General features: G+C 45.6%; 1 protein-coding gene across 3 annotated transcripts; it reads left to right on the forward strand.

Moving 5' to 3' along the window:
- Positions 1–8,860: 8,860 nt before the first annotated feature.
- On the forward strand, positions 8,861–25,983 carry LOC118774043 (galactose-3-O-sulfotransferase 3-like). 3 transcript variants are annotated; one of them, XM_036523150.1, is made up of 5 exons: positions 8,861–8,948; positions 9,285–9,360; positions 20,978–21,087; positions 22,729–22,860; positions 23,721–25,983. In XM_036523150.1, the coding sequence occupies exons 2-5, from the start codon at positions 9,325–9,327 to the stop codon at positions 25,039–25,041; spliced, it is 1,599 nt and encodes a 532-aa protein (XP_036379043.1). In that variant the 5' UTR covers positions 8,861–8,948; positions 9,285–9,324; the 3' UTR covers positions 25,042–25,983. The 3 variants fall into 3 exon arrangements, with proteins under 3 accessions (XP_036379043.1, XP_036379044.1, XP_036379042.1); XM_036523151.1 differs by lacking the exons at positions 8,861–8,948; positions 20,978–21,087 and having other exon boundaries at positions 9,287–9,360; XM_036523149.1 differs by lacking the exons at positions 8,861–8,948; positions 9,285–9,360 and having other exon boundaries at positions 20,876–21,087.
- The last annotated feature ends 194 nt before the right edge of the window (positions 25,984–26,177 follow it).

Here is a 26,177-nt window from a genome sequence, read left to right on the forward strand (position 1 = left end):
AGTAGTGCAGAGCAACCGGTTAATCTTCTTTACAATGCTGTCCAGTTGGAGGGGTATTACAGTCGTTTCTTTGCAAGGACTTCATCCCTCCCCAGACCTCTGCAGAGCAGCCAATTCATCTCTCAGATTTAAACTTTGGAATGCCAGGTAAAATCAGATTACACTGCAGCAGTTTCGCTCTCTCCCACTGTCTCTCACTTCCATTCAATTCAGCTTGCTCTATTGGCATGGCAAAGATTACATTAGTATTGCAAAACTACATTAAAACAGCTTTTGAATGTGCGGAAGGTTTGTGGGAGGAGTGGACTGGGTGTATCATAATGTTTTTTGTTCTTATTTCAGCAGATTTTGCACGTGTGGTTATGAAATGCAGCTGCTTTGACCACAGAATGAGCTCATTCTGAGCTCAGCCTGTCATCTTTGGAGAGCTGTGGCTGTCTGTCAGCCGGTCTGGGATATGTGTGAAGGTGCATTACTCTATAGAAATGCAGACCTGACTTACTACGTCACGTTTATGACATATTACATGGTTCTGGAAATGTCTGTGAATATCACACGGCTGTCACCATGTGACTGTCCTGCTCTGAGCAGGAAATGACACGCTAGGCTGGAGGATGACAGTTAGTTAGATCTTGTTTGCTATTATGCGAAGCATCACTGTGTTAGATCGCATTATGCAAACAGGTTTGTAACAGGTTTAGTGACAGAGAGCCGAGACAGACAGAGAACTTCTGTATCAACCATCAGCAGATTTCACTGCTGCTGAACCTTTGAGCCCAGCGCTTCTCCACAGTCCTACAGCCCAACACACTGCAGGCCATGCAGCTCGTCCTGAACACAGACACAGCCCAACACACTGCAGGCCATGCAGCTCGTCCTGAACGCAGACACAGCCCTACAGCCCAACACACTGCAGGCCATGCAGCTCGTCCTGAACACAGACACAGCCCTACAGCCCAACACACGACACAGCCCTACAGCCCAACACACTGCAGGCCATGCAGCTCGTCCTGAACACAGACACAGCCCTACAGCCCAACACACGACACAGCCCTACAGCCCAACACACTGCAGGTCATGCAGCTCGTCCTGAACACAGACACAGCTCTACTGCCCAACACACTGCAGGCCATGCAGCTCGTCCTGAACACAGCCCTACTGCCCAACACACTGCAGGCCATGCAGCTCGTCCTGAACACAGACACAGCCCTACAGCCCAACACACTGCAGGCCATGCAGCTTGTCCTGAACACAGACACAGCCCTACAGCCCAACACACTGCAGGCCATGCAACTCGTCCTGAACACAGACACAGCTCTACTGCCCAACACACTGCAGGCCATGCAGCTCGCCCTGAACACAGACACAGCCCAACACACTGCAGGCCATGCAGCTCGTCCTGAACACAGCCCTACAGCCCAACACACTGCAGGCCATGCAGCTCGTCCTGAACACAGCCCTACAGCCCAACACACTGCAGGCCATGCAGCTCGTCCTGAACACAGCCCTACAGCCCAACACACTGCAGGCCATGCAGCTCGTCCTGAACACAGCCCTACAGCCCAACACACTGCAGGCCATGCAGCTCGTCCTGAACACAGACACAGCTCTACTGCCCAACACACTGCAGGCCATGCAGCTCGTCCTGAACACAGACACAGCTCTACTGCCCAACACACTGCAGGCCATGCAGCTCGCCCTGAACACAGACACAGCCCTACAGCCCAACACACTGCAGGCCATGCAACTCGTCCTGAACACAGACACAGCTCTACTGCCCAACACACTGCAGGCCATGCAGCTCGCCCTGAACACAGACACAGCTCTACAGCCCAACACACTGCAGGGCCCAGATGCAGCTCCGTCATGGCTGCCCCAGTCACTTCAACAATATGAAAATGTCTGTTCACTGTTGAAGCTGATTCGGATAAAGGTATGGATGAATGACAGTGACACACAGAACATCCCCAAACACTGATTGCAACTCCAAACACCATGAAAAACAGTGAAGTAGGGGAAACCCCAGCTGGCCTATCCTCCACCACCCTGGGCTTTCCTGCCCTCTCACCAAAGGAACAAAGCTGATTTGTTCTCCTGGTCTTTTTCGGCTGATGACACAGCTGGGCTCGAATTCAAACTGTATGGCCCTCAGCCCTCTGAGCGACTTGGGAGCCCTTAGCACCATTCTTAAACAGCACAGACATTGGGTACAGTAATGCATACATGATCAAACTATTGACTTACTTTTTAGTCTTTAAAAGAGCGGCATGAATTGGCAGCACAGGTTTACTTTGGTAACTTTGTATTGGAAGGCACCCATAGATATTCCACCAGGTTTAGTTTACACCAGGGTCCCCTCATTGCACACTCTCTACCGTCTTGCCAGGCCCCTACCAGTTCTTCAGGTGATGTCATTCAGAGGCACATACCCTCTGTTTCATATTTGCTCTTTTGTGATGCATTGTGGGACTTGTAGTGTGAGAGATAGTCTTTGGCTGCTTGTGGTTGTACAGGAGGACTGGTTCTTCTGCAGTCCTGGTCCTGTAGAAGCTGTGACAGTGGGGCCAGAGTCATTTACCACTGAATTCCAAAATCAGGGCGAAGAAGAGGGAAAAAGCATGGAGGAAATAATGGGAAAACAAATGTGTTTTTGTCCACTGGCCAAATTGTCTCACTAGCCTGTTATGCATCCAGCTTCCCTGGTCTGTTTTGGTGGGTAATTCAAAACCCAAAAACTTCTAAGGCTTAAGTGTAGAAGCTGTACTGTAGAAAAGCTTCTTCTTCACAGAGATCTCTAAAGCCCTCTTCATGAGAACATGCAGTAAGTTCTTTACAGCTGTTTGAGAGGATGTTGGGATCCTCCGCAGCCCCACTGAACTACACAGTGGTGAGCACATTTTACCTAAAATGAAACCAGTGTGTGTTGGAAAGCTGGTCATGGCAGTGCTGTAGCTGCTCTACCAGCTCTGATAATGCTCCTGTTTTTCCAGCTTTGTCAACTTGTCATGTCATTTAAAGTGTGGTCACAGATTCAGTGTAGCTTTGGAAAGAGCTTGCTCAAACCAACAGATCTGGTGTCAACAGAATGACACCAGAAAATGCAGGATAACCTGTGTAATCCTGCTTTTATCATTGTTCTTTCTGCAGTGTTTTTATGAATTTTTGACAAGGTGGTATTTACATTTAGGGATAAACCATTGTTTAAAGTCTGATGTAATCTGAAATGAGAGGAATGTGTTTATTTATATTTAGCCACCTGACTCAAACAGGAAAGCACATGCATGTGACAGGAAAGTTCATTACATTTACATTTATTCATTTGGCAGACGCTTTTATCCAAAGCAACTTACATAGGTTACAGTTCTTTACAATGTGATCCATTTACACAGCTGGATATTTACTGAGGCAACTGTGGGTTAAGTACCTTGCCCAATGGTACAGCAGCAGTGTCCCAGCGGGGATCGAACCAGCAACCTTTCGGTTACAAGTCCTGCTCTTTAACCACTATGCTACACTGCCACCCATATTCATTACACAGCAATCTTAAGAAAATGAAGTAAATAAATAATAAATATTACCATTACCAGTACACTACCTGAATGTCTATATGTTCCTTTAAGGAAGATAGCCACTGAAATGTGTTAAGGCATAAAGAAGCACAAATATGGAATGACAAATCTCACTTTACCATTCAATCAATCCAGGTGTAGTGTTTGAAGCATACACAGAACCATCAGGCCTGATTTTAATGATGAAAACACAAACCACTAATAGAACGTGCAAGGGTAATGGATTAAATTCTCACTTAGCAGATGCTCCTATCTAGAGTAACTTATATGCAGTAGGTTACAGTTTTATCCATTTATACAGCTGGATATTTTACTGAGGCAATAGTGAGTTAAGTACCTTGCCCAAGGGTACAACAGCAGTGCCCTTACAGGGAATCGGACCTTTTCGTCACAAACACTGTGCCTTACCACTACATAACACTGCTGTCCATAATATATCTAATATGTTGAATGTGTATGTTTTAAAGAATATCAAGAATCAAGAATATCAATACTGAGGAAATATTGTGACTGGTAGTTTTTTCTCTTTAAATGAACTCTGAACTCGTTTTATTTGAGGTATGTCCTGCAGGACTGAAATTAGTGAAAATAAAATTAAGTAACCAGTCAAGTGCAGATGACATTTCTGTGGATTGTGCTGAAGTGAAAAGACTGAAACTCACTGTGTTTTCCATTGAAATCGCACTTGTCGTCTGTAACTGACAGATCCAGGACAGTAAGGCCTAGCAAACGACAGGGAGAACATTACTTAAAGGTGATAAATTTGAAGTGGCTGGAAGCATCAGAAATCCTTTGTCACGCTGTTATCCCCTGCTTTATCTGGCATGCTCTCGGGCTGAGAACTCCAGCGCTGGAAGGTGTAGCACAACCTCATCATTAGTCCTCAGAGCACGCTTAGATGGCTGCCTTTGACGTATTAATCCATTTATATTTTTATGGGGCAGTTATTATTTTGAAATATTTCAGTTTGATCAACAGTGGTCCCCAATCAGGCACAGGCACAAGTTTAAAACTCTGCTTTCAGTTGAGTTGTTCATGACGCAATGAAAGAATCTGAAATTTTCTCACTTTGTTACGTAATGGAAAAAAGTAACAAAGGCTCTTCTGGGTGGATTTCCACCATAGTAGAGTTGAGAAACAGACACAGACACACTCACACGCGCACACACACACACACACACACACGCGTGTATCCACATTTGTAGTGGAACTGTACAAGCAGGGGATGCGACCTACTCTTGTTTATCTAGCAAGACTACGCATCACGTTGCCCAGTGGTGGAAAGAAGTTGTCAAGGCTCAGGCAGGGACTCAGGCGCGGACCACGGGAGCTTCGGGTTCCAAGCGTCTTTAATGGAATCGTCAGGCAGAATCGCTAATCAGAAAACGGGCAGGGTCGAAAACCGGAAGGCAGTCCATGGACAGAGCGAGGATCGGGAAACTGGAGCAGGCAAGGTCGGGAACCGGACAGGCAGGCAATCAGGCGAACGAGACAAGGAGGCAGGCAAAAACGAGGTCTGGGTACGAGCAGGGTCAAAAAACGAGAAACAGGCAGACAGAAGCAAAATGCAAACGGCGGGGACGAAACAGGTGAAAAACACTGTCACGAACTAGCAACAGGACAGGGAAAAGCAGGGAAGATATAGGGCAGGGCAGACGAGGGAATGGGAGGCAGATGTGCAGGCAATCAGGCGGGCGGAGACCGGGCGGGGAGCGGGGCAGGACTAAAACACAAGGAAAACAAAAGCACATGGGCAAGGAAAAACAAAAACACAACAGCTAAGGAGGCGGAGCACTGACAGAAGTAGCTGAAATCAGTTGCCGAAGCATGCAAGTATATTAATGAGCACAGTGCTGGTAATGATCGATGTGGCTAAAGGTCTGTTAAACTAATGTTGTGCTAAGTTGCTAGCTTGCTAACTATGCTTCTTGTAGCTAATTTGTTCAGCCATTAAGGCTGCGTTCCTGAATGTTCAACCATTATTTTTAAATGGAGCACTTTCAATTTGCAAGAGTTATAAATTCGCTCCTAAATGTGATAGTGTTACCTAATGTTATGCGGCCAGGCCCACTAGGCTAAGTAGCTAGACTACGCCATCTTAGGACTCCACCCAAGGAAACATGTTGTACATGTTGGGTAAGTTTGTAAAAGAAAGGAACAGAGACATGGCTTCAAGCTTAGAAAATGGTAAAAACCAATTTATTGAAAACAAGAATCCTGCTTTTCTCTCGCAGCAGCATTCCACCACCCACTGTGGAGCTCAGTGGATAGAGCGATACAGAGGGGCTCAATACAGGAATGTAGGAGCAAAGCTAAAGTGGTGCTGCATAGGTGCTTCCAGCAATTGGGAGACTTTTTGGGAGTGTATCATGTAGGCATGTCAAGATTGATAAAACAACAACAAAAGTGCATGCCGGAAAATACCTCAGATAGGAGTATGCAGTGCGTATGGAAGGGACCACCGCTTAGGGAAACCCACACCTATCTAAAGTGAAAAGTCCCTTTAAAACCAACAATAAAACCCGCTAACCTCCAAACAGAGACCAAATCAGCTGGCATGTGCCTACACTCCACAGCCAGGAAGGGGAAAGAAGACACACCAATTTCACATGTACCTACACTCCACAGTCAGGAAGGGGAAAGAAGACACACCAATTTCACATGTGCCTACACTCCACAGTCAGGAAGGGGAAAGAAGACACACCAATTTCACATGTGCCTACACTCCACAGCCAGGAAGGGGAAAGAAGACACACCAATTTCACATGTGCCTACACTCCACAGCCAGGAAGGGGAAAGAAGACACACCAATTTCACATGTGCCTACACTCCACAGCCAGGAAGGGGAAAGAAGACACACCAATTTCACATGTACCTACACTCCACAGTCAGGAAGGGGAAAGAAGACACACCAATTTCACATGTGCCTACACTCCACAGTCAGGAAGGGGAAAGAAGATACACCAATTTCACATGTACCTACACTCCACAGTCAGGAAGGGGAAAGAAGACACACCAATTTCACATGTACCTACACTCCACAGTCAGGAAGGGGAAAGAAGACACACCAATTTCACCCCGATGCCATATGCTGGCTGATCAACCGTATTACTATGGAGCCTATATATACACACAGTAACCAGATCGATTGGTGATGCCGCTGCAGCGGTGACCTGGAAATAATTAGGCTACTACGCTGGTTAAACCAAATTTAAAGGTACGCCGACTTGACATTAGCGGTAGCCCTGTCACAGTTACATGCCTTGATTATGACACTTTCCTTGTTCAGAAATGTTTTGGTATTGTCATGACAGAACATTTAACCTTGTCTAGTTTGCTTAAAACTGTTAGCCAGATATATCCAGAGGCGTGTACTACACACAGCTCACAGTACATGTGACCTTAGGAGCTAATAAGAAACTGTTTATTACTGGGGATCAAACTTCACCTGTTGTGGGAAATGGGAGACATTGAGATGCAAAATGGGAAGATCTGTTGTTAGACAAATGAATGTGTCTGAGAGTTTGCTGCTATACTTTTTGGCAGCTGTGTGGGCTCGGGGCGGGGGGGGGGGGTTTCTCAGCTGGCAATTTATTCTCCTTTAACTGTTACTTTGAGCACCTCCAGTTATATTTTCAGTTAAAATTAACTTTTTACAGAGTCAATTCCCATTGTTCACAGTGGTTGCCTGTTGCTGCAATTGTGCATGATATCTCTATCAAACCTACTGGTCTATTTAAAACAATATGTAATGGGTAGTAATGTAAACTTCATCAGTTGGAATGTCAAGGGCTTAAACCACCAAGAGAAGTAAGGTTCTGTTGCATCTTCGGCAGCTTAGTGTAGAATTGTAGACCCACCTACGTGACTCGGACTGCTCCCGTACTCAGAGGGGCTGGGTGGGACAACTGTTTCACTCCTGTTTTCAGGCTAAGACAAGAGGAATTGCCATTTCCATTGATAAAAATATACCTTTTGAGCCCTCTAGAGTTATCAAACATCCGAATGGTCGTTATTTAATCGTATCAGGAAAGCTGTTTAATACCCAGGTAGTTTTAGCTAATGTCTATGCCCCAAATTTAGATGATGTTGCCTTTCTGTAACGCTTCTTCTCCCTTCCACCTGATCTGGGCACACATTCTCTGATACTCGGGGGAGACCTCAAAGGCTGGTTAGACCCAGAGTTAGACCGTTCCTCTTCTAATCCTGCTGCTGTCCCCAAGTCATCCAACTGTATACAGTCTTTCCTCTCTGAATATGGCATTTCAGATGTGTGGTGCTTTTTACACCCCAGAGACAGAGAATGCTCTTTCTTTTTGAGCGTCCATCACACCTACACTAGAATGGATTATTTTTTTAATGATAATAAGGTCATCTCGCAGGTTCGCTCCTGTGATTTTCGAAGCATTGTGATATCTGATCATGCTCCTCTAATTCTGGGTCTATCTTTTCGTGGCATTGGTCAAGCAGAGACACTGGTGATTTAACTCAACTCTACTATCTGATGAAGGCTTTGTGAAGTGTACAGCAGAACAAATAACTTTCTTCTTTAACACAAACACCTCCTCAGAAGTCTCCAGCCTAACTGTATGGGACACCCTGAAAGCTTATTTAAGCATTTTGTTGTAGCAAACAAAAGTAGTAACCTCCATAAGAAACGATTAGACCTCTCAAACCAAATCTTCAAATTAGATAAACAGTATGTCCAGACCCGTACACCTGAATTGTATAAAAACGATTAGAACGCCAAACAGAATTTGACCTACATTCAATGTATGAAACAGAGAACCTACTGCATAGGACAAAGAGTATGTTTTATGAACATGTCGAAAAATCAGGAAATCTATTAGCAAATCAACTCAGAGGTACGAAAGCTAAACAAATCATCACAAAGATCCGTATGGACAATGGTGAGGTGACATCAGATTCGACCAAAATCAATGAAACATTTAAAGAATTCTATTCCAGGTTATATACCTCCCAGTGTCACTCTAACAACAGGGCCATGGAGGAATTTTTCAGTCGAGTAAACATCCCAACACTGCCTCAAGACTTAAAGAATAGACTAGGAGAAGCCATAACAACAGAGGAAATAACTGAAGCCATATCAGCTATGCAATCAGGAAAGTCCTCTGGCCCAGACAGCTTCCTGGCTGAATTCTAAGACACTTATTGGTCTATAGAATTTACAGTCCAGCTTATCTTTGCCCTCTTTTGGTATTACAGAAATAAAGGCCTCCCTCCAGGAAGGGGGGAGGGACCCTCCCATCATGGTTTGATTGAAACAGGTTTTAAGTAGTGGGAGCAATGACTCCCTCATCGACTTGTACCATTCTGGTGGATATCCATTAGTACCTGCCGATTTACCTGATTTCAGAGGTGAGGTTATCATTGTGCTCTTTGCTAAGAGAGGGGAGGTCTAATGAATTTAAGAGCTGTTCAATTATTTGTTCACTAGCTTTCTCTGGTTGAGTGTATAGTGATTTGTAATATGTTTTAAATGATTTCTGGATTCCTTCTAGTTTGGTTGTTATTTTATTTGTTATAGGGTCTCTAACTTTATAGGTTGAGCTTTCAGCTTGTTGCTCGCGAAGCCTCCAGGCTAGTAGTTTTGCCGCTTTTGGATCTACTTCATAGTACCTTTGTTTCATAAATCTTATTTTCTTCTCAACCTCCTCACTGTGGATTTTATCTACTGTATTTCCTGTTTAATAGGTCTCATTTGCAAGAGGACAGATGGATCTTTAGTAGAGCTATGAAGCCATTCCAAGTCCCTAAGTTTAACTTCCAGGTGAAGCAATTTTTTATCTTTTAACTTTAAGAAAGCTTTTTGGGCTATAATTCTTCCTCTGAGAAAAGCTTTGGCTGTATCCCATGATATAGTCAGACTGACTTCTCCATTATCACTGTGCTTCAGAAAGGTCTTCAGTTCTTCCACCATTGTAGCCCTAAATGTTGCGCTTTTCAGCATACCTGTGTTTAGCCTCCACACAGTTTTCTTTGGGGCACAATCAAGGTGCAGTTTTAAATATAGTTCAGAGTGATGTGAGAGGTCCCTCTGACCTAATCTACAGTCCCTAATTCTATGCCAGTCATCACTGAACACGAGGAATTAGTCAATTCTTGAATGGATGTTATGACGAGTAAAAAGTGAAATCTTGGTCAGATCTATTCAGGTCTCACCATACATCAATTAGGCCCGAGTCTTGCAACATATTATTCAAAAAGAGCTCTTTTTCCTTATTTTGCTGTTTGTGTCTAACCTAGGGTTCAATAATATATTTAAATCACCTGCACATATAATGGTGCCAGATGTTTCAGATGCCATTAAACCAAATATCTTCTTTTATTACTCCCTGGGGGGCATATATGTTTAATAAGGTGACTTCCTTATGTTCAAGTTTGCCCTTGATTAGAACATACTGTATCTGCCATCTTTGTCTTTTGTTTCAGAGATTAATTCGAAACTGATTGAATTTGGTATTAGTATTGCAATTCACCTTTTCTTACCTGATTTATGTGAGGAAAAAAAGTGTCACAGAAACCCTGCTTTTTATGTTTCTCATGTTCAGTGCAAGATAAGTGAGTTTCTTGCCAGAATGCTATATTAATTTTTTCCCTTTTTAATTTAGCTACCGTTTTGCACCTTTTGATGGGATTGTTTAGCCTGTTTACATTTAAGGATAAGATATTATAATACTGAAAAGGCATTTCTCTCTTCCAGACAACCTTCCTGTAGCTGTGACATCCAAGACTCAGACCTCAAATAACAGCTTAGATAACCAAGAACAAGGAGACCCCAATAACTATTATACAATTGTGTGTTAGTTTCAAACAGGGCTTCCAGCCAACAGGAATCATTGTCTCCTCTAGCTACAGTGAGGGGGACTGGCCACAAAGTGGGCCCCCTTTGTGTTTTAAACATAAAACAGGGGGGTACAGACAGGGGGTACAGACAGGGGGTACAGACAGAGGGTACAGACAGGGGGTACAGACAGGGGGTACAGACAGGGGGTACAGACAGGGGGTACAGACAGGGGGTACAGACAGAGGGTACAGACAGGGGGTACAGACAGGGGGTACAGACAGGGGGTACAGACAGGGGGTACAGACAGGGGTACAGACAGGGGGTACAGACAGGGGGTACAGACAGGGGGTACAGACAGGGGTACAGACAGGGGGTACAGACAGGGGGTACAGACAGGGGGTACAGACAGGGGGTACAGACAGGGGTACAGACAGGGGGTACAGACAGGGGTACAGACAGGGGGTACAGACAGGGGGTACAGACAGGGGGTACAGACAGGGGGTACAGACAGGGGTACAGACAGGGGGTACAGACAGGGGGTACAGACAGGGGGTACAGACAGGGGGTACAGACAGGGGGTACAGACAGGGGGTACAGACAGGGGTACAGACAGGGGGTACAGACAGGGGGTACAGACAGGGGGTACAGACAGGGGGTACAGACAGGGGGTACAGACAGGGGTACAGACAGAGGGTACAGACAGGGGGTACAGACAGGGGGTACAGACAGGGGTACAGACAGGGGGTACAGACAGGGGGTACAGACAGGGGGTACAGACAGGGGGTACAGACAGGGGTACAGACAGAGGGTACAGACAGGGGGTACAGACAGGGGGTACAGACAGGGGTACAGACAGGGGGTACAGACAGGGGTACAGACAGGGGGTACAGACAGGGGTACAGACAGAGGGTACAGACAGGGGGTACAGACAGGGGTACAGACAGGGGGTACAGACAGGGGTACAGACAGGGGTACAGACAGGGGGTACAGACAGGGGTACAGACAGGGGGTACAGACAGGGGTACAGACAGGGGGTACAGACAGGGGTACAGACAGAGGGTACAGACAGGGGGTACAGACAGGGGTACAGACAGGGGGTACAGACAGGGGTACAGACAGGGGTACAGACAGGGGGTACAGACAGGGGTACAGACAGGGGGTACAGACAGGGGTACAGACAGGGGGTACAGACAGGGGTACAGACAGAGGGTACAGACAGGGGGTACAGACAGGGGTACAGACAGGGGGTACAGACAGGGGTACAGACAGAGGGTACAGACAGGGGGTACAGACAGGGGTACAGACAGGGGGTACAGACAGGGGTACAGACAGGGGGTACAGACAGGGGGTACAGACAGGGGTACAGACAGGGGTACAGACCCCGAAAGAATGTTATGGCCCATAGTTCGAATTGTTTGTATCGGCCCTTAGTTACAACAACAAGTTTCATGCAGGTTGTTTTAACATTATAATGTCCATTTTCACTTTTCAGTTTCACAACTCCCTCATATCAGGAAAGGGGTTAATAAAATATCCCTAGCCGCAACTTCACGAAATGAACTATTATTTGGCGGCACAACTTACAGTCAGTCCTCTTTCCAGGCGCCGGGGGGAGTGAATAACAATCAGTCCTCCTCTGCCGCATCACCTCGGTGCATCCTCTGAAATCCCCGGAGTTTCTCCCGTATGACTTCTCGAAAGTCAGGTTTACTCCCAGCTTGGCGCGCTCTGGCTGTGCTCCGCAGGAGAAGCCTGGTGAGGGTCTCCTCCATGATACCCGCGGTCTTGCTTGCACGGATAGGACCCACCGAAAAGCCTTGCGTGGCCAAATCCTCTGCTGCATCGAAGGCGCTGATGTAAGTGACGGTGCCAGAGTCGAGGTGTACACCCATCTTGGTTAGTGGGGTTTGGAAGCGGATTTTGTTTTCTTTAACGCACTTTCTTGATCGGGGTGTACTCCTTTCTCTTCTGTTGCACCTCCGCAGCGTAGTCATGGGCGAAATACACCCTCCTGTCTTGCACGTAGATTTTCTTCTTCCAGGCAGCGTGTAGGACTTCCTCCTTAGTTGAAAACTGCAGGAACCGAACCACAATTGAGCGTGGTGGTTTACCAGCTGGTGGTTTGGGGACCAGTGTGCGATGAGCCCTTTCAATTCTTAATTCTTTCCCTAATATAAGCCCAAAGAGTCTCCCAGTTCTGTCTTAATTAAGTCCTCGACGAACTGGTGTATGCCCTCAACATTTTCTGGGACACCGTATATACTTATGTTGTTGCACCAGTGTAAAGGGTGGTATCTTGCGTTGTGTTTAATATGATGTTGCATGGGTCAGCGAGCGAGCGAGTTTCGAACCGAGGTTCTCACTGCTTGCTGCCAACCCCTTACAGCCAGGGTCATTACCAGTTGAGCTAAAGGCAAATTGCCCTTAGCCTGTCGGCAACAACGCTACTTAACCAGGTCTCGGGGGAGTGACGTAGCCGCTGCAACCGCTCGGCTACCTGCTCCCCGCTACCTAAGGCTTTACCCAGGACTCACACGCTTCAGCTCTGCTACACTCACCCCCCTTTGACCTCCTCTGACTCCTCAGCGACCACTGGCGGCCGAGCTGTGCTTTAGCCAGTGATCCGAGTCACGGCACCAATGTAACGGGTGGTATCTTAATGCGTTGTGTATTGGATGTTACGAGGGTCAGCGAGCAAGCAAGTTTCAAACCTTAAATCAATCTTAACAAATTCGATACACTCACAACCTTTCAAACTTCAGCGTGGGACTTGCCAGGGGTGTCCTTTAAACCCTCTGCTTTTTGATTTAGCAATTGAACCACTGGCTATCGCACTCCACAGCTGCAGCCACCTGTCAGGCATCTGGAGGGGGGGTAGGTAACATAAAGTATCGCTCTATGTGGAAGACCTGTTATTATACGTTTCCAACCCAAGCGCTTCCCTGCCTTCTGCACTCTTACTGCATGACCAATGCAGCTAAATCTGTGGGTACAAATTAAACTTACACAAGAGCGAACTATTTCCAATTAATAAGGACATGTTAGAACTGGATTATTTGGATATACTGCTTAAAATTGAAAGGGAGTGCTTCACTTACCTTGGGGTCTCCACCACAAGAAAATATAAACACATCAAAGGAAACTTTGTCAAATGCCTGAACCAGGTTAAACAAGACATAACAAAATGGTTGCCCTTGTCTATATCCCTAGTGCGGCATGTCAATTCTGTAAAAATGACTTTACTACCTAAGTTTTATATCTTTTTCAATGCATCGCTGTTTTTGTACCCAAGTCATTTTTTAACTTAGTAGACTCAGCCATTTCATCATATATATGGAAAAATAAACAACCGAGACTTTGCAAGGCGTGCCTGCAGTGACCTAGGAGTAGTGGAGGTATGGCACTCCCCAGTTTACATTTTTACTACTGGGTAGTAAAACTGTGGTCCCCGAGTCGGTCGGGGGTGCAGTTGTGTACCACTCTTTGAGGGTGTGGGCCCAGTTCAGGAGAAGCTTTGGTTTACAGCTGCCCTCTCTTCTGAGCCCCATAACTTCTAACCATCCCATGCAGGATACAACATTCCAGGAATGACACGGAAAAGGCATAAAATCCTTTAAAGATTTATTCATAGACAGCTGTTTTGCCTCATTTGATGAGTTGTCTAAGAGGTTTAACCTGCCAGCGACTCACTTTTTTAGATATCTACAAGCTAGACATTATGTATGGTGCCAAATACCCTGCTCCCCACATATGCCTGCTCAAAACCCTATTGATAGCTTCCTCTCACTCCAACCACTGGCAAAAGGGTCAATATCCACCATTTACTATCTTATATCAGGGCTGAAATGCACTCCTTGAAATGAGATCAAAATAGCCTGGGAGCAGGACATAGGCCTATCTCTATCTGCTGACGTGTGGGATGCACTCCTCTTCTATGTGTGCCTGTCTCTCCTTGCTTCAATTCAAAGTTGTACATAGAGCCCGTAAATCCAAAATGAAATCTAAATCTAAACTATTTAAACTCTAACTATCTATGTCCAGAGCTTAGCCCTAATTGTGACAGATGCAAAGGTCCCAATGCCTCATTGATACATACGTTCTGTCCCAGCCTTGAAAAGTTTAGGAAAAATGTATTTCAAACCCTCTCCCAGACTCTGGACTGTGTTATAGACCCTAACGCACTCATAGCACTATTTGGCGTTACTGAGGAGCAAGGTCAGGCTGTAACGGAATGTATGTGACAGCGTTATGTATTTAAAATACAAAATATGAGTAACTGTATTCCATTACAGTTACCATTTAAATTGATGGTAATCAAATTACAGTTACATTTAAAAAAATATTAGGATTACATTGAATTTTTTAAATTTAATTTCATTTATATTTTTCATTTAATGTTTATTCAGTTGGAAAATCTATCCAACGATATGCAATTCCAGGGTGCATCTCCCATATGCCCCTCACGGAAAAAAAAGAAGAAAAAAGCAGCAGCCTGCCTGACTCACAAGACAGTAGAATGTAGAGTGAGACAGAAAGCAACCAGCGCAACGTGGAAATACCGGTACCATTTTACTTTCAAATTTGGCAAAAGTTGCAACATAACAGCACAATACAAGCTGTGTTTGCCAACAACCAAACTGCTTTTTGCTTCAAAAGAGTCAGCCTCTAACCTTAAGAAGCATCTTGAAGTAAGTTCTCTTTTTCATTATTTAAGATAATATTGATCTTGATATATCCTGAATATCTTGATCTTGAATATTGATAAGATGAATATTGATATTGATATTGATTGATAAGGCCTGACGTTATGGTGGAGCCATAGCTGGGTGGTGCTCCTGCCCTTGACTTCCAACACTTACTACAACTCATTATGTAGCCAGGCATCCTTTAACTTACTACTTCATTGTCTTATAATTAATACCACTACTTTATATAAATGCTTTTCTTTTAAAGAAAAATCCCATTCACTTTTTATTCTTTTTTTATTGCTTTCAGTCTATCCTATCTATGTTTAGCTTTTGAATAACTACATTTTATTTATTTATTTATTATTATTTTTTTCTATCACTGTCACAAACTGCCAGTTGGAATGAGGGTGGCGGCATGGGGGGGGGGGGGGGTTGTAGATCACAGGTTGATCTGTAATACTGTTGCTACTGTTATGAGACCATCTTACTCTGTTCAAGAATTTGTACTGTATTTGTTACAGGTCTCTTGGGAAAAGGCCAAACCATAGACACATCATACAAAATACACATGGGCTGATGTAAGCACATCCACCAAAGTGGATCATGTGGCCAACGTTCCATTTTAAAGCTTATTAGGTCATATTCGTTTAAAATTAAAATATTTATTGCTGTAGGTTTTCCGAAGGCATTTGTGAAACTCCAGGCAACCTTTCGCACACTTGTCACATGAAAGCCTGGAGCTCCTGTTTTCCATGCTATTTATAGCATGCTGCTTCGTCATGCTGCTGCATCCCAGCGTCACCACTCCCACTCCCCTGGTCCTCCGGGTCTCTGTCCAAAGAGTGCACTCCTTCAAAACTCCTACCATTCAAGAAAATAAACACAGGTGGATAACTTTGTCTGGAGTTTCCTACCAGCCAACAGTTCGAGAAAGTGATTTCAAAACACATTGTATGTAACGGAAATATTTTTTTTAATTAGAAGTCAATTAAAATACAATGAACAATACATAATACTGCTCCAGGAAGGACATATTTACAAAATATGAAACCCCTGCTGTTCGTCTGTCAGGGTGGAGCGGATGAACGTCGGAACTCTGAGGACATTGCGAAAGCATGCACCTTCACACAGAGGAACGAGCAGGAAACAATGAGAGTCACGTCTGCCTGCTTGTTTGTGACGTTAGCATGGTCGCAGGCAAACACAAAGTGGAATCACTGGTTCTACAGCACTGATGAACTGGGCAGCAGAATGTCTGTGGCAGCTGTGGCCCAAGCTAATCCATAGCATTGTTAGGGTTAGTTGGAACCCGTTTTAGGTACAGAGGAGCACTCTGTTCTCTGACAAAAAGCAGGAGCAAGACTCCAGCCAAAAGTTGATAATCTCCTTTTTATTACTTCTTCCCGATGCTGAATCTCCAACCTCGGGTTGGAAGAGCAAAACTGATCATGACTCCACTTTGTTTCTGTATATTTACCCGAAAGGATCAGGTTGATCAGGCAGAGTTCGGCGAGAGAAAAAAAATCTGTTTGGGCAGTGTTCACTTTTGCCCAAATAGCACAGATTTTTGTTTCATGGTTTTGTCAGGTGTACCCTGGCATCAGATGAAAGAGAGATTGGGGTGTTTTACTGAAGTCATCTTTCTGGAGAGCAGTGAGAGATGACCATTTTAGTAGGCTAATCTCAGGATAGGTCAAAGATGAATTCTTTATACTGTTAGCAATATAAGAGTAAACTTATCTCCAAGAATTACATTTTACGCTTTTTGCTCATTACACAAGTAGTTTGTCTGCCAGCTTGTTAATGAAAAATTTCATACCTTAGAATCTGCCCTGATTGGCTGGGTTTGGGGGTGGGTGTGAGCAAACACACTAAAATTTCAGTTTATATTTTTACCTCCACTTGCTTTATTTGGAAATGGATTTGAAATTTTACAGTTGGAAAAATGCTTTTAGGGTGAGCAAGACTTTTTATGCTTAATCATTGTACTCATGTTGCATACATGGCTTCTGAATGATGGCTGGTATAATCTTATCTTTGGGTGGAAATATTAAATTATTCAGAAACAAAACTCATATGTATGCGATTCACCCTGGACAGGACTAAGTAGAGATTTAATGATCTCTTTTGGATGGGGCTTTGAAAAGTAGAGTATGATTTCACAATCTCATCCTCATAACATAAAGATTCACCCGCACTATGGATAAAGATGCACTTAATTTTTTTTCTCGTCTGCAACAGTGCAGGACCCCTGAGAGCTCCTCAGGTAGCAGCCATCATTCTGGGGTCCTCAGATCTCTGCACACGTCTGCTGGCCGGCCCATACCTCATGTTTCGTTCCTTTTGTCCGATCTGGGGCTGTAAGAAATACGCCTTCCCTGTGTCCTGCAAAGACCTCTGCCAGGCTTGGCTTTCTGCCGCTTCTCGGGGGGGCCTGTTGGGGGGGGGGGTGTATGTGCCACGCTGAGACGTGGGGTCAGCTGCTGCAACTCCCCTCCCCTGCGCCCCCCCCCCCCGACCCCCCCCCCATCCACCCCCGCCCTCCGCGCCCCTCCAAACCTGCCGTGCCGATGGCAAGATAAGCCAGCGGCAACAGCGGTATCAGGTGAACCAGGAAGCTGAGACGCAACCATACCCGGCCTACAAGGGGCCACCTGCTGATAGCGGCCCGCTTGTCCCTGTGAAAGAGTCCCGCGGGTTATTGTGATGCAAAGCAAGGGTCTGCAGATAACACTGCTGAGCTGCCTTCCCAGGGTCCCACAACACCACCACATTCCCAGGACGGACAATCGGCCTCTTATCCGGGAGTCTGCCCGTCCGCACCCCTCCTCTGTCAATCACAGTGCTGAATTCAAAGCAGTTTTTAAACCGATGGAGGGTTATCTTAAAAAGGGGATGCTAAAGGTTTTGGACCATTACGTCTCTCATCTAAGGACAATTTCTGGGTCAGGATCATACTGCTTAAACAGTCTGATAGGACAGACATGAATTACAAGGTGTGTGTAATCTATCTTTCTCTCTCATATTCTTTCTCTTCCTCTCTCTTTCTTTGCTCATGGAAAATACCAGGCCAGTTCCTGTGGAACTGCCTAGCCAGACGTGACGAAGTAATTAAGACAAGGTCCTCTTCAGGTGATAACGGGCTGGTTACGACTTACATTCTTGAAACGCTACCTGTGGATCAAAATGCAAAACCTGATCTCTGGAGTTTGCAGTCATAAAATCCTGCTGAGCTTTTTGAGATAAAAAGCAAGCTCTGTACACAGTTATGCCTTAGTAGCATGTCTGTAATGGTGATTTCACCCTTCAGAGGTTCACTTCCCTGGTAGACTGTTCTACCCTTTGTTTAACCTGAATTGTCTCTCTGATGAGATGTTTAAACCAAGGTCCTGACTCAGCGTGGAGTAGGGGGTTGTCTGTAGTCCTGGCTAAATTCACAAGCCAGATCTTTTAACGTGGCCGTCTAAAAAAACAGTTTAACTGGCTAAAATCATGCTTTCCTACCTTGCCCAATGTGTGGCGAGCACTGTAGTGCATAATGCCTTAGTTAAATGTAAGATATTACAGTTCATGATCTACATACTGATATCTTTTCATACCATCTGTAGTGCCGATACCATGCATGCTTTGTGACTGCTGTATCAGTAATCATGGTGAACAACAATATCAGCTGCATAGGTCTGAAAGGATTCCTGAAGAATGTTCCTGTTGAACATTAAGTTATCATTAGTGAAAAAATGTATCCTAACTATACCTCCAGGCAGCAGTTGGAAATCAAAATTAATTTTACTGTCACAAACTATCTCTTCCTGGCTCAACAATTTAACCATTAACCTATGGCTGCAAGGCAAAATAGCTACTGTAACCTGAATGAGTGTTTAGCGTGAGTGAAGGAAAAAACAAAAACCCAAAACCTGGCATGAGGCACACCTCCCAATCCAAGACAGCCAAGAAGAACTCATCGAGTGTGCCATTTAGCTAACTGCCATTTAATTCATAATAATTTAATAATTCATTTTATATAAAACGATGACACAGGAGTGACAGATTAGCTCCCTTCATGGTGTCCTTTTCATGGCTAAAAGGAGAATAAAAATGCAGGTGAGACTACAAAATCCTGCCCTGAACCCAACCTGCTGACAGAAAGGCCACAAAAGGTGTGTTTCCATTGAAACGGGGCCAGGGCAGTTCTACGGGGCCGGGGCCGGTGGCGTGTGTCTCCATTGGCCAGGGCCGGCCCGCAACGAGAGTTTTCAGGAACCTTTACGGGGCTGAGGCAAGACCCTGCTTTGAGGTAGGTACTTCGCGTGGCCCCGAAAAAGTGATGAGTGGGGCGTGGTGTTGACTCAATGCTGATTGGATATGCTGTAGGCGGGCAATGACGTTAACACAGCAAGACGTCGAGAAGCGCCATTTTTAAATCTCACCAGAAGCGAGTAGCAGCGGTTGGTGTCGCATCGAAACTGTCGCAAAACCATTACGTCAATACCAAAGGCCAGTGGGTCCTACCGGGTCTTTACTCTCCTAATGGAGACGCAACCGCTGAAAGGATGGAGGAGGGGGTCAGCCCCGTAAAACTGCCCCGGCCCCGTAAAACTGCCCCGGCCCCGCTCCAATGGAAACACGCCTAAAACCAGTCTACCTGCAGGAACCAGGAAGGAACAGGGGACCCGGAAATGCATGTTTAAAACGACCCACCGCAAAAGATTGTTGTGGAAGCCGAACAAATGCTGAGTGTTGGTCGCAGGGCACAAAAGAACAGTTTCCACACTATGAACCAAACTGTAGCAATACACTATCTCCGTCGAATTCAAGTTCAAGTATCATATGGCCTTATTCCTGGAACAGTACCACAGTACCAGCATGCCTGAGGTGAAGTGAGTGAGCAGGAGTGAGTCATGGGTTTAGCCCATAAGCACCTGAGAATATTATTCAGTTGCATAACCTGAATCTTATCCATGGCATCTGAAAGGCGTTGAGCATATTTACACCTGGCCTGCATGTCAAGATATTTACGTTGATCTGCTCTAAAAAAAAAACCACCCGATCAAGTTCAAGTTAACCCTCTTCCCCTCTTTTGCTAATTTTTTTACTTCTGCCTCAGTCTCTGTGCTCTGTGCGCTGGTCTATGTGTCTGTGTCGCTGTGGATTAAACAATTACCATTTAATTTATCATCACAATAACCTAAAATCACTATTTTCATTATGTAAAAGCCCACCAAAGTGGTCATGTTGTTATCATGATCTGCTACATTTTGCCCCGTCAGAATCTTGGCAATTCTTATAACAGCAGTAACGTGGGGTGGAACGTCCTCTACCCAAAGCCACCATCAGACTCATATGATTTCCCATCATGCACTAAGACCAAATGATTGTTGACTTTGGTGATGAGCTTACATAAGTGGTACCAACTTCACCAGCTGGGACAACATACACACTGCCAAACAATGACATGTCCACAAGGGAAGTTGAAGAGAATATTATTTTTTATAATCATACCCACTCATAATAAACAGGATATTTGCAATTAGACAGAAATCTGTTTACTTAAAACAATAGCTACAGCAGACTACCTAATTGGAACCTCGTTTGACTTTGCTGTGAGAGTGTCTTCCTTCTGCATACTGAAGGGTGTTTATAGATGACATACTGTGGTCCAGGTGAATTCCTACCAAAGGTGGTGACTGTTTTTTACACAAATACAAAAACAGAACACGATGATGCCATAAGGTGGCTGACCTTAATTTAAATAATTACATGGTTTGAATGCAGTTATGGTCATAGTGGACATACTGTAGCATGGCTGGCACAAGAGAAGCTAGGAGATTATGCACTGTCACGATTAAGTGTGAGAAGGAACAGGTATGTCAGCTAACGGGTATGAAAGAATAGCGTCATTTCTCCATTCTCAGATATTTAACTCAGACTGCATTGGACTTTTGCCAGCCTGTAATGCCTGTCAAGGAACCTGTTTTCAAGGAAATTTGAGTCAGACTGTCACTTGCGTCAAAGCCAAGCAGAGGTAAGTTTCATTCAGGCTGTAATCTCATCATTTCCTTATCAATATTACATTATTAATATTGTTGTCATTAGACATTTCTGTTATGTTACAAATATGTTGTCATTTACAAATACACTCAGGAGATGTACTGTATATTTGCTTTTCAGAACATTTGTTATCTTTTGGATGACTTAGAGTATATACTCTAAGTCTGCAACCATGTAACACTTTTTACAGCACATTTTTTAATATTAAAAACTTTGAATGGGCAGCAATTGTAGGACGTATGTGTGTGTGTGTATATGTATTTATGTAAGTGTGCGTGGGTGTGAGTGTGTGTGTTCAAGTAGGAATCGTAGGACGTGTGTGTGTGTGTTTGTGTGTTTGTGTGTGTTCGAGTAGCAATCATAGGATGTGTGTGTGTGTGTGTGTGTGTGTGTGTGTGTTGGGAGTGGTGGGATGTGTGGAAAGTCCGGGACAGGTGGCAACCCTATCACCGTGCATGGGAGTGTGTATTTGTGTTATTCTTAGTTTAGTAAGGGTTCATACAGATGGGTGATGGCTGGAATATAAGCTCTATACAGTCAGTTAGCTGCAGGCTATACAGATGCCCTCTGTGTGCAGAGTGACTTACTGTGGACTGCTGTGGTAAACTGGCTGTCCAAGGTTATGATGAGGTAGCTTGGTTTGAAAATAAACATTGATCCAACATTTCCATAACTTCAGCTGTTGTTGCCACACTTGCCTTGATGTGTATGAATCCTCCTGTAGTCATAAACACTGGCGTAGTTCTCATATCTAAAGTGGGATGGAAGTTTCAGATGACATGACAGATGACAGATGAAAAGAACTGATCTTGTTGTAAACTGCTCTAGACTGGCTGTCCATGCTCCGGCGTGGGGATTTTGTGACTTCAGAGGTCATTTCTTCCTATGTAAACATTTCTTCAACTGCTTGATCCTCACTACAGAAAAGCTTATGCCAAAGGCTAAATCTTCCAATCTTCCAATCATATCTAAATCAATATTTTGCCAACTGTTGACTGTTTCCAAAACCACACGATTTAACCGGTTAAATGCCGTCATTGCCCTTACTGTAAACGTACAAACATCTGAGCAAAAACTTTAGACACAGCATTCCAGTGCATTCATTTGGATGGAGGCTCCTTTGCAAACGCCTTTACATGAATTGGGACCAGGGAGGATCTACCACAGCAAACAGCTTGTTAAATCTGTTTTAAACTTGTTTTCAGTCACCTGCCAAATATTCTCACGTGGTTATGATGAAGGAAATGTACAAACCTTCAATGAAGATCATGGGCTGATTTTAGCCTCCAGTTTAAACCTCACTAAGGCTTGGTGCCATCACGGTGTTGGCCAAAATCAGATGGTGACACATTTTATTATAAAATAATAAAAAATGTCTGTCGGTTGAGCATGTGACAATCACACAGGAAGCAGTAAAATACATGTGCTGTTACTGTCGAGAGTTGGGGTGCAAATGGAGTCATTGATCCTGCTGTTACTTTTTAAAGAAATGTATAAAATCAGTGTAATAAAACACACCTTTGTGTACAATGGCTATCCTCCATCTCTTTGGCTCCTTTCTAAATCTGACTGAAGTTCTCTTTCTCCTGCCCCCCCCCCCTCCCCCCGTCCTCAGCCCCCTCCCTGTCTGCTGCCCCCCCCTCTCTGTCCCTGGTGAGCAGTGGAGGATGTCTCATAAGAAGGTCTTCATAGTCCTGCTGGCCGTCAGCAGCCTGAGCCTCCTGCTGCATCATGGAGGCCACTTCTGGTAAGATCCACAGATCTCCAGTCAGCCAGTAAAACTACACGTGTCCCCTCAACCGCTGAAACTACAGATCCCAAATCAGTCACTGTAGCTACAGGTCCCCAGTCAATCACCGTGTCTACTGATCCCAAGTCAGTAACTGAAACTTCAGGTCTGGAGTCATGCACCAGATTTACAGACCCCATGTCAGTCACTGAAACCACAGGTGCCCAATTCAGGACCTCCAGGACGGCTGGCCCATTTGCCAGGCACCCATAAGCTTCACATGTCACTCAGAAACCTGCTGTTTCTCCACCTGATGTTAGGTCTCCTGTAATTTATTACAGAGCTGCTGGTGTTGTGGGTGAATATATCAGGGGATTGCATACATTTAACTTCACCACTTCCTGTGTGAGCCTGTCTGGTACATCTGCAAATTTAAGCTCAATTAGCAATCCCAAAATAACAGGGAGAAACTGGGAACCACATCTAAAAGGTTTTGAAAAATTCTTTTAAAGGCTTTTAAAGTTTTCATTTGTGCAGTTTTTGAAGCTTTTGTCATCGGTAGGTGATAAGTGAGATCAGGGGCGTTTCTAGTTATTGAAAAGATCAGGGGCAAGTTTGACAAGTTTGCCTGGGGCTTGTCTCTTTTTTTTTGAAGGGAGATCAGCATCGGTAGGTTGGGGAGGTTATATCTACCTTTATGATAAATAAATATTATCACACCTTTGGATTCTGCAAGTCAAGTTCCGCTCTGTAAACACCTCCTTTTTCAGGGTGAAAATATTCAGGGCTAGGCTTAAGATATTTAGGGCTATAGCCCCGAATGATTGGACCTAACGACGCCACTGAGTGAGACATAACTGTCTACTTCTTCACTGCAGGACTATGAAGGCCTTTAACGTGACCTGCTCCGTGACCCTGCCGCAGCCATCCAAGCACACCAGCGTGGGCTTCCTCAAGACGCACAAGACAGCCAGCAGCACCATCCAGAACATGCTCTTCCGCTTCGCCGAGCGCCACAACCTGACGGTGGCGCTGCCGGTGCAGGCCTGCGACCACCAGTTCTGCTACCCGCGGCCCTTCAGCGGGCGTTTCGTACACCCCCACACCCTGCCCCCCAACATCATCACCAGCCACATGCGCTTCAACCTGTCCCAGCTGCGCCGCCTCATGCCCCCCGACACCCTGTACGTCACCATCCTGCGTGAGCCTGCCGCCATGTTCGAGTCCCTCTTCACCTACTACAGCCAGCACTGCGGCAGCTTCCAGCGCGTCCCCAACGGCTCGCTGGAGGCCTTCCTCTCCAATCCCTGGCAGTACTACCGCCCCCACGAGGAGGACTCCATGTACGCCCGCAACACGCTGACCTACGACCTGGGCGGGGAGAAGGACCACGTGCCCTCGGACACGGGCTACATGCGCGGCTTCATCGCGGAGGTGGAGCGGGTCTTCTCGCTGGTGATGATCGCCGAGCACTTCGACGAGTCGCTGGTGCTGCTGCGCAGCCTCCTGTCCTGGGACCTGGAGGACGTCGTGTACCTGGAGCTCAACATGCGCACGCCCACCTCCAAGCAGAATCTGAGCTCCGAGCTGCCCGCCCTCATCCGGGCGTGGAACGCCCTGGACGCCCGGCTGTACGACCACTTCAACGCCTCGCTGTGGCGGCGGCTGGAGTCGCTGGGGCTGGATTGCGTGGCGCAGGAGGTGACTCTGCTGCGGCAGGCCCGGGACCGAGTGCTCAGGGGCTGCTTCGGCGGGAAGCCCCCCCAGGTCCGACCCGCCACCCAGATCAAGAACAAGGAGTTCAGGCCCTGGCTGCCCAGCTCCAAGGTGGACATCGTGGGGTACGACCTGCCGCTGAACGCCTCTCAGCCCGGCGCGGCGGCCGGGGGGACACCGCAGGACCTCTGCCTGAAGCTCATCATGCCGGAGGTGCAGTACTCCCGCCAGCTCCTCCGCACCCAGTCCCTGCGGTACCGCAAGAACCACCCATTCCGCCTGAAGCCACGCCCCCACCCGCCGCACGTGCCCTCTCAGACAGCGTCCACCCCAACCCTGCCTCCATCCACCAATCACACCAGCCACAGCAGGGAGAAAAGCCACTCCACACGGAATCCACCCCCCCAGAGCCAGCAGCCCCCCACGCAGGCCCCAGCCAGAGCTGTCTGGACTCCGCCCCCCCCAGCTAGACCGAAGACGTGACCCTTGACCCCAGTAACACTGAGTGGGGTGGGGGGCCTGCACCAGAGAGTTATGAGGGCGCCCCCTGGTGCCGTCCCCCAGCCTACACTCACTGACATCATAGCAGAACTGAAGAGTCACAGGAAGCTGAGGGGCTTTGCGAAGCTCCTCCCTCTGCAGACCCTGTCATGCTGTGACATCACACAGCTCCACGATGCTTATTGGCTGACAGCAGCTGAATACGAACTGTCTTAATGAAGACTCCTCTGCCTAGGTCCCACTGCAGGAGGGTGTCACTGAAGAGCTATTGTTTACTCTTTAGTCCAAAGCTATAAACCAGGTACGTTGGCTGGACCAGTGAGTTAGCTCTCCATAAGTGTGTCCATCTGAAATCTCACGCTTATGGTGTTTTAAAAGTTACACAGCACAAGGATCAAAACCAGTAATGTGATTGACTGAATGAAGCCTCAAAGGGGTGAAACTAAGGTGTTATGAGTGATTTGACCTTACTATGCAGATCCCAGAGAGGACAATACAAATACTCCAACATGTTTAATCTTTTATTTATTTGGTAACACATTAAGTGGATCTTCATAATGTATACACACCATATTTATAAGCACTATGTAAGAATGACACCACAAATAATTTGAAGTTTACCGATTATTTGGATCATGCCATGAAGCATGTAATACCACATGATGAGTAAAGTAGCTACTGCATTACTCTCATAGAGATTATGAATATGTGAGGCAGGCATTATGAAGGATTATAAAATTTCACCATTTGTTTTTACTCTTTCAGAGTTGCCCCTTTGTAATTATATTATTGAAACACTAAGATCCTGCTGATGGATATGTTACGCCAACAATAAATAAAAGAATACATAAATATAGGCACTGAATGAAGCATGTCACAAGGCCAAGCCTCAGGACAGCTAGCAAAAACAAAAAAAAAAAAAAACAACCCACCGTGTGCTTAGAGTGAAATGGACATCAATATTCACCAAGTCCCAACCCCACCTGACAAAACGTATGGCCAGCCTTTCATATCCTGCTACATTTTAATCACATTTTAATCCCACATTTTTGTATGAAGGGGTGACTTTCAATGCACTATAGAGAAGGAAGCAAATAAACAATAAGACTCACAGACAC

This window comes from Megalops cyprinoides, chromosome 3, assembly GCF_013368585.1.
Source record: "Megalops cyprinoides isolate fMegCyp1 chromosome 3, fMegCyp1.pri, whole genome shotgun sequence".
Lineage (NCBI taxonomy): Eukaryota > Metazoa > Chordata > Actinopteri > Elopiformes > Megalopidae > Megalops > Megalops cyprinoides.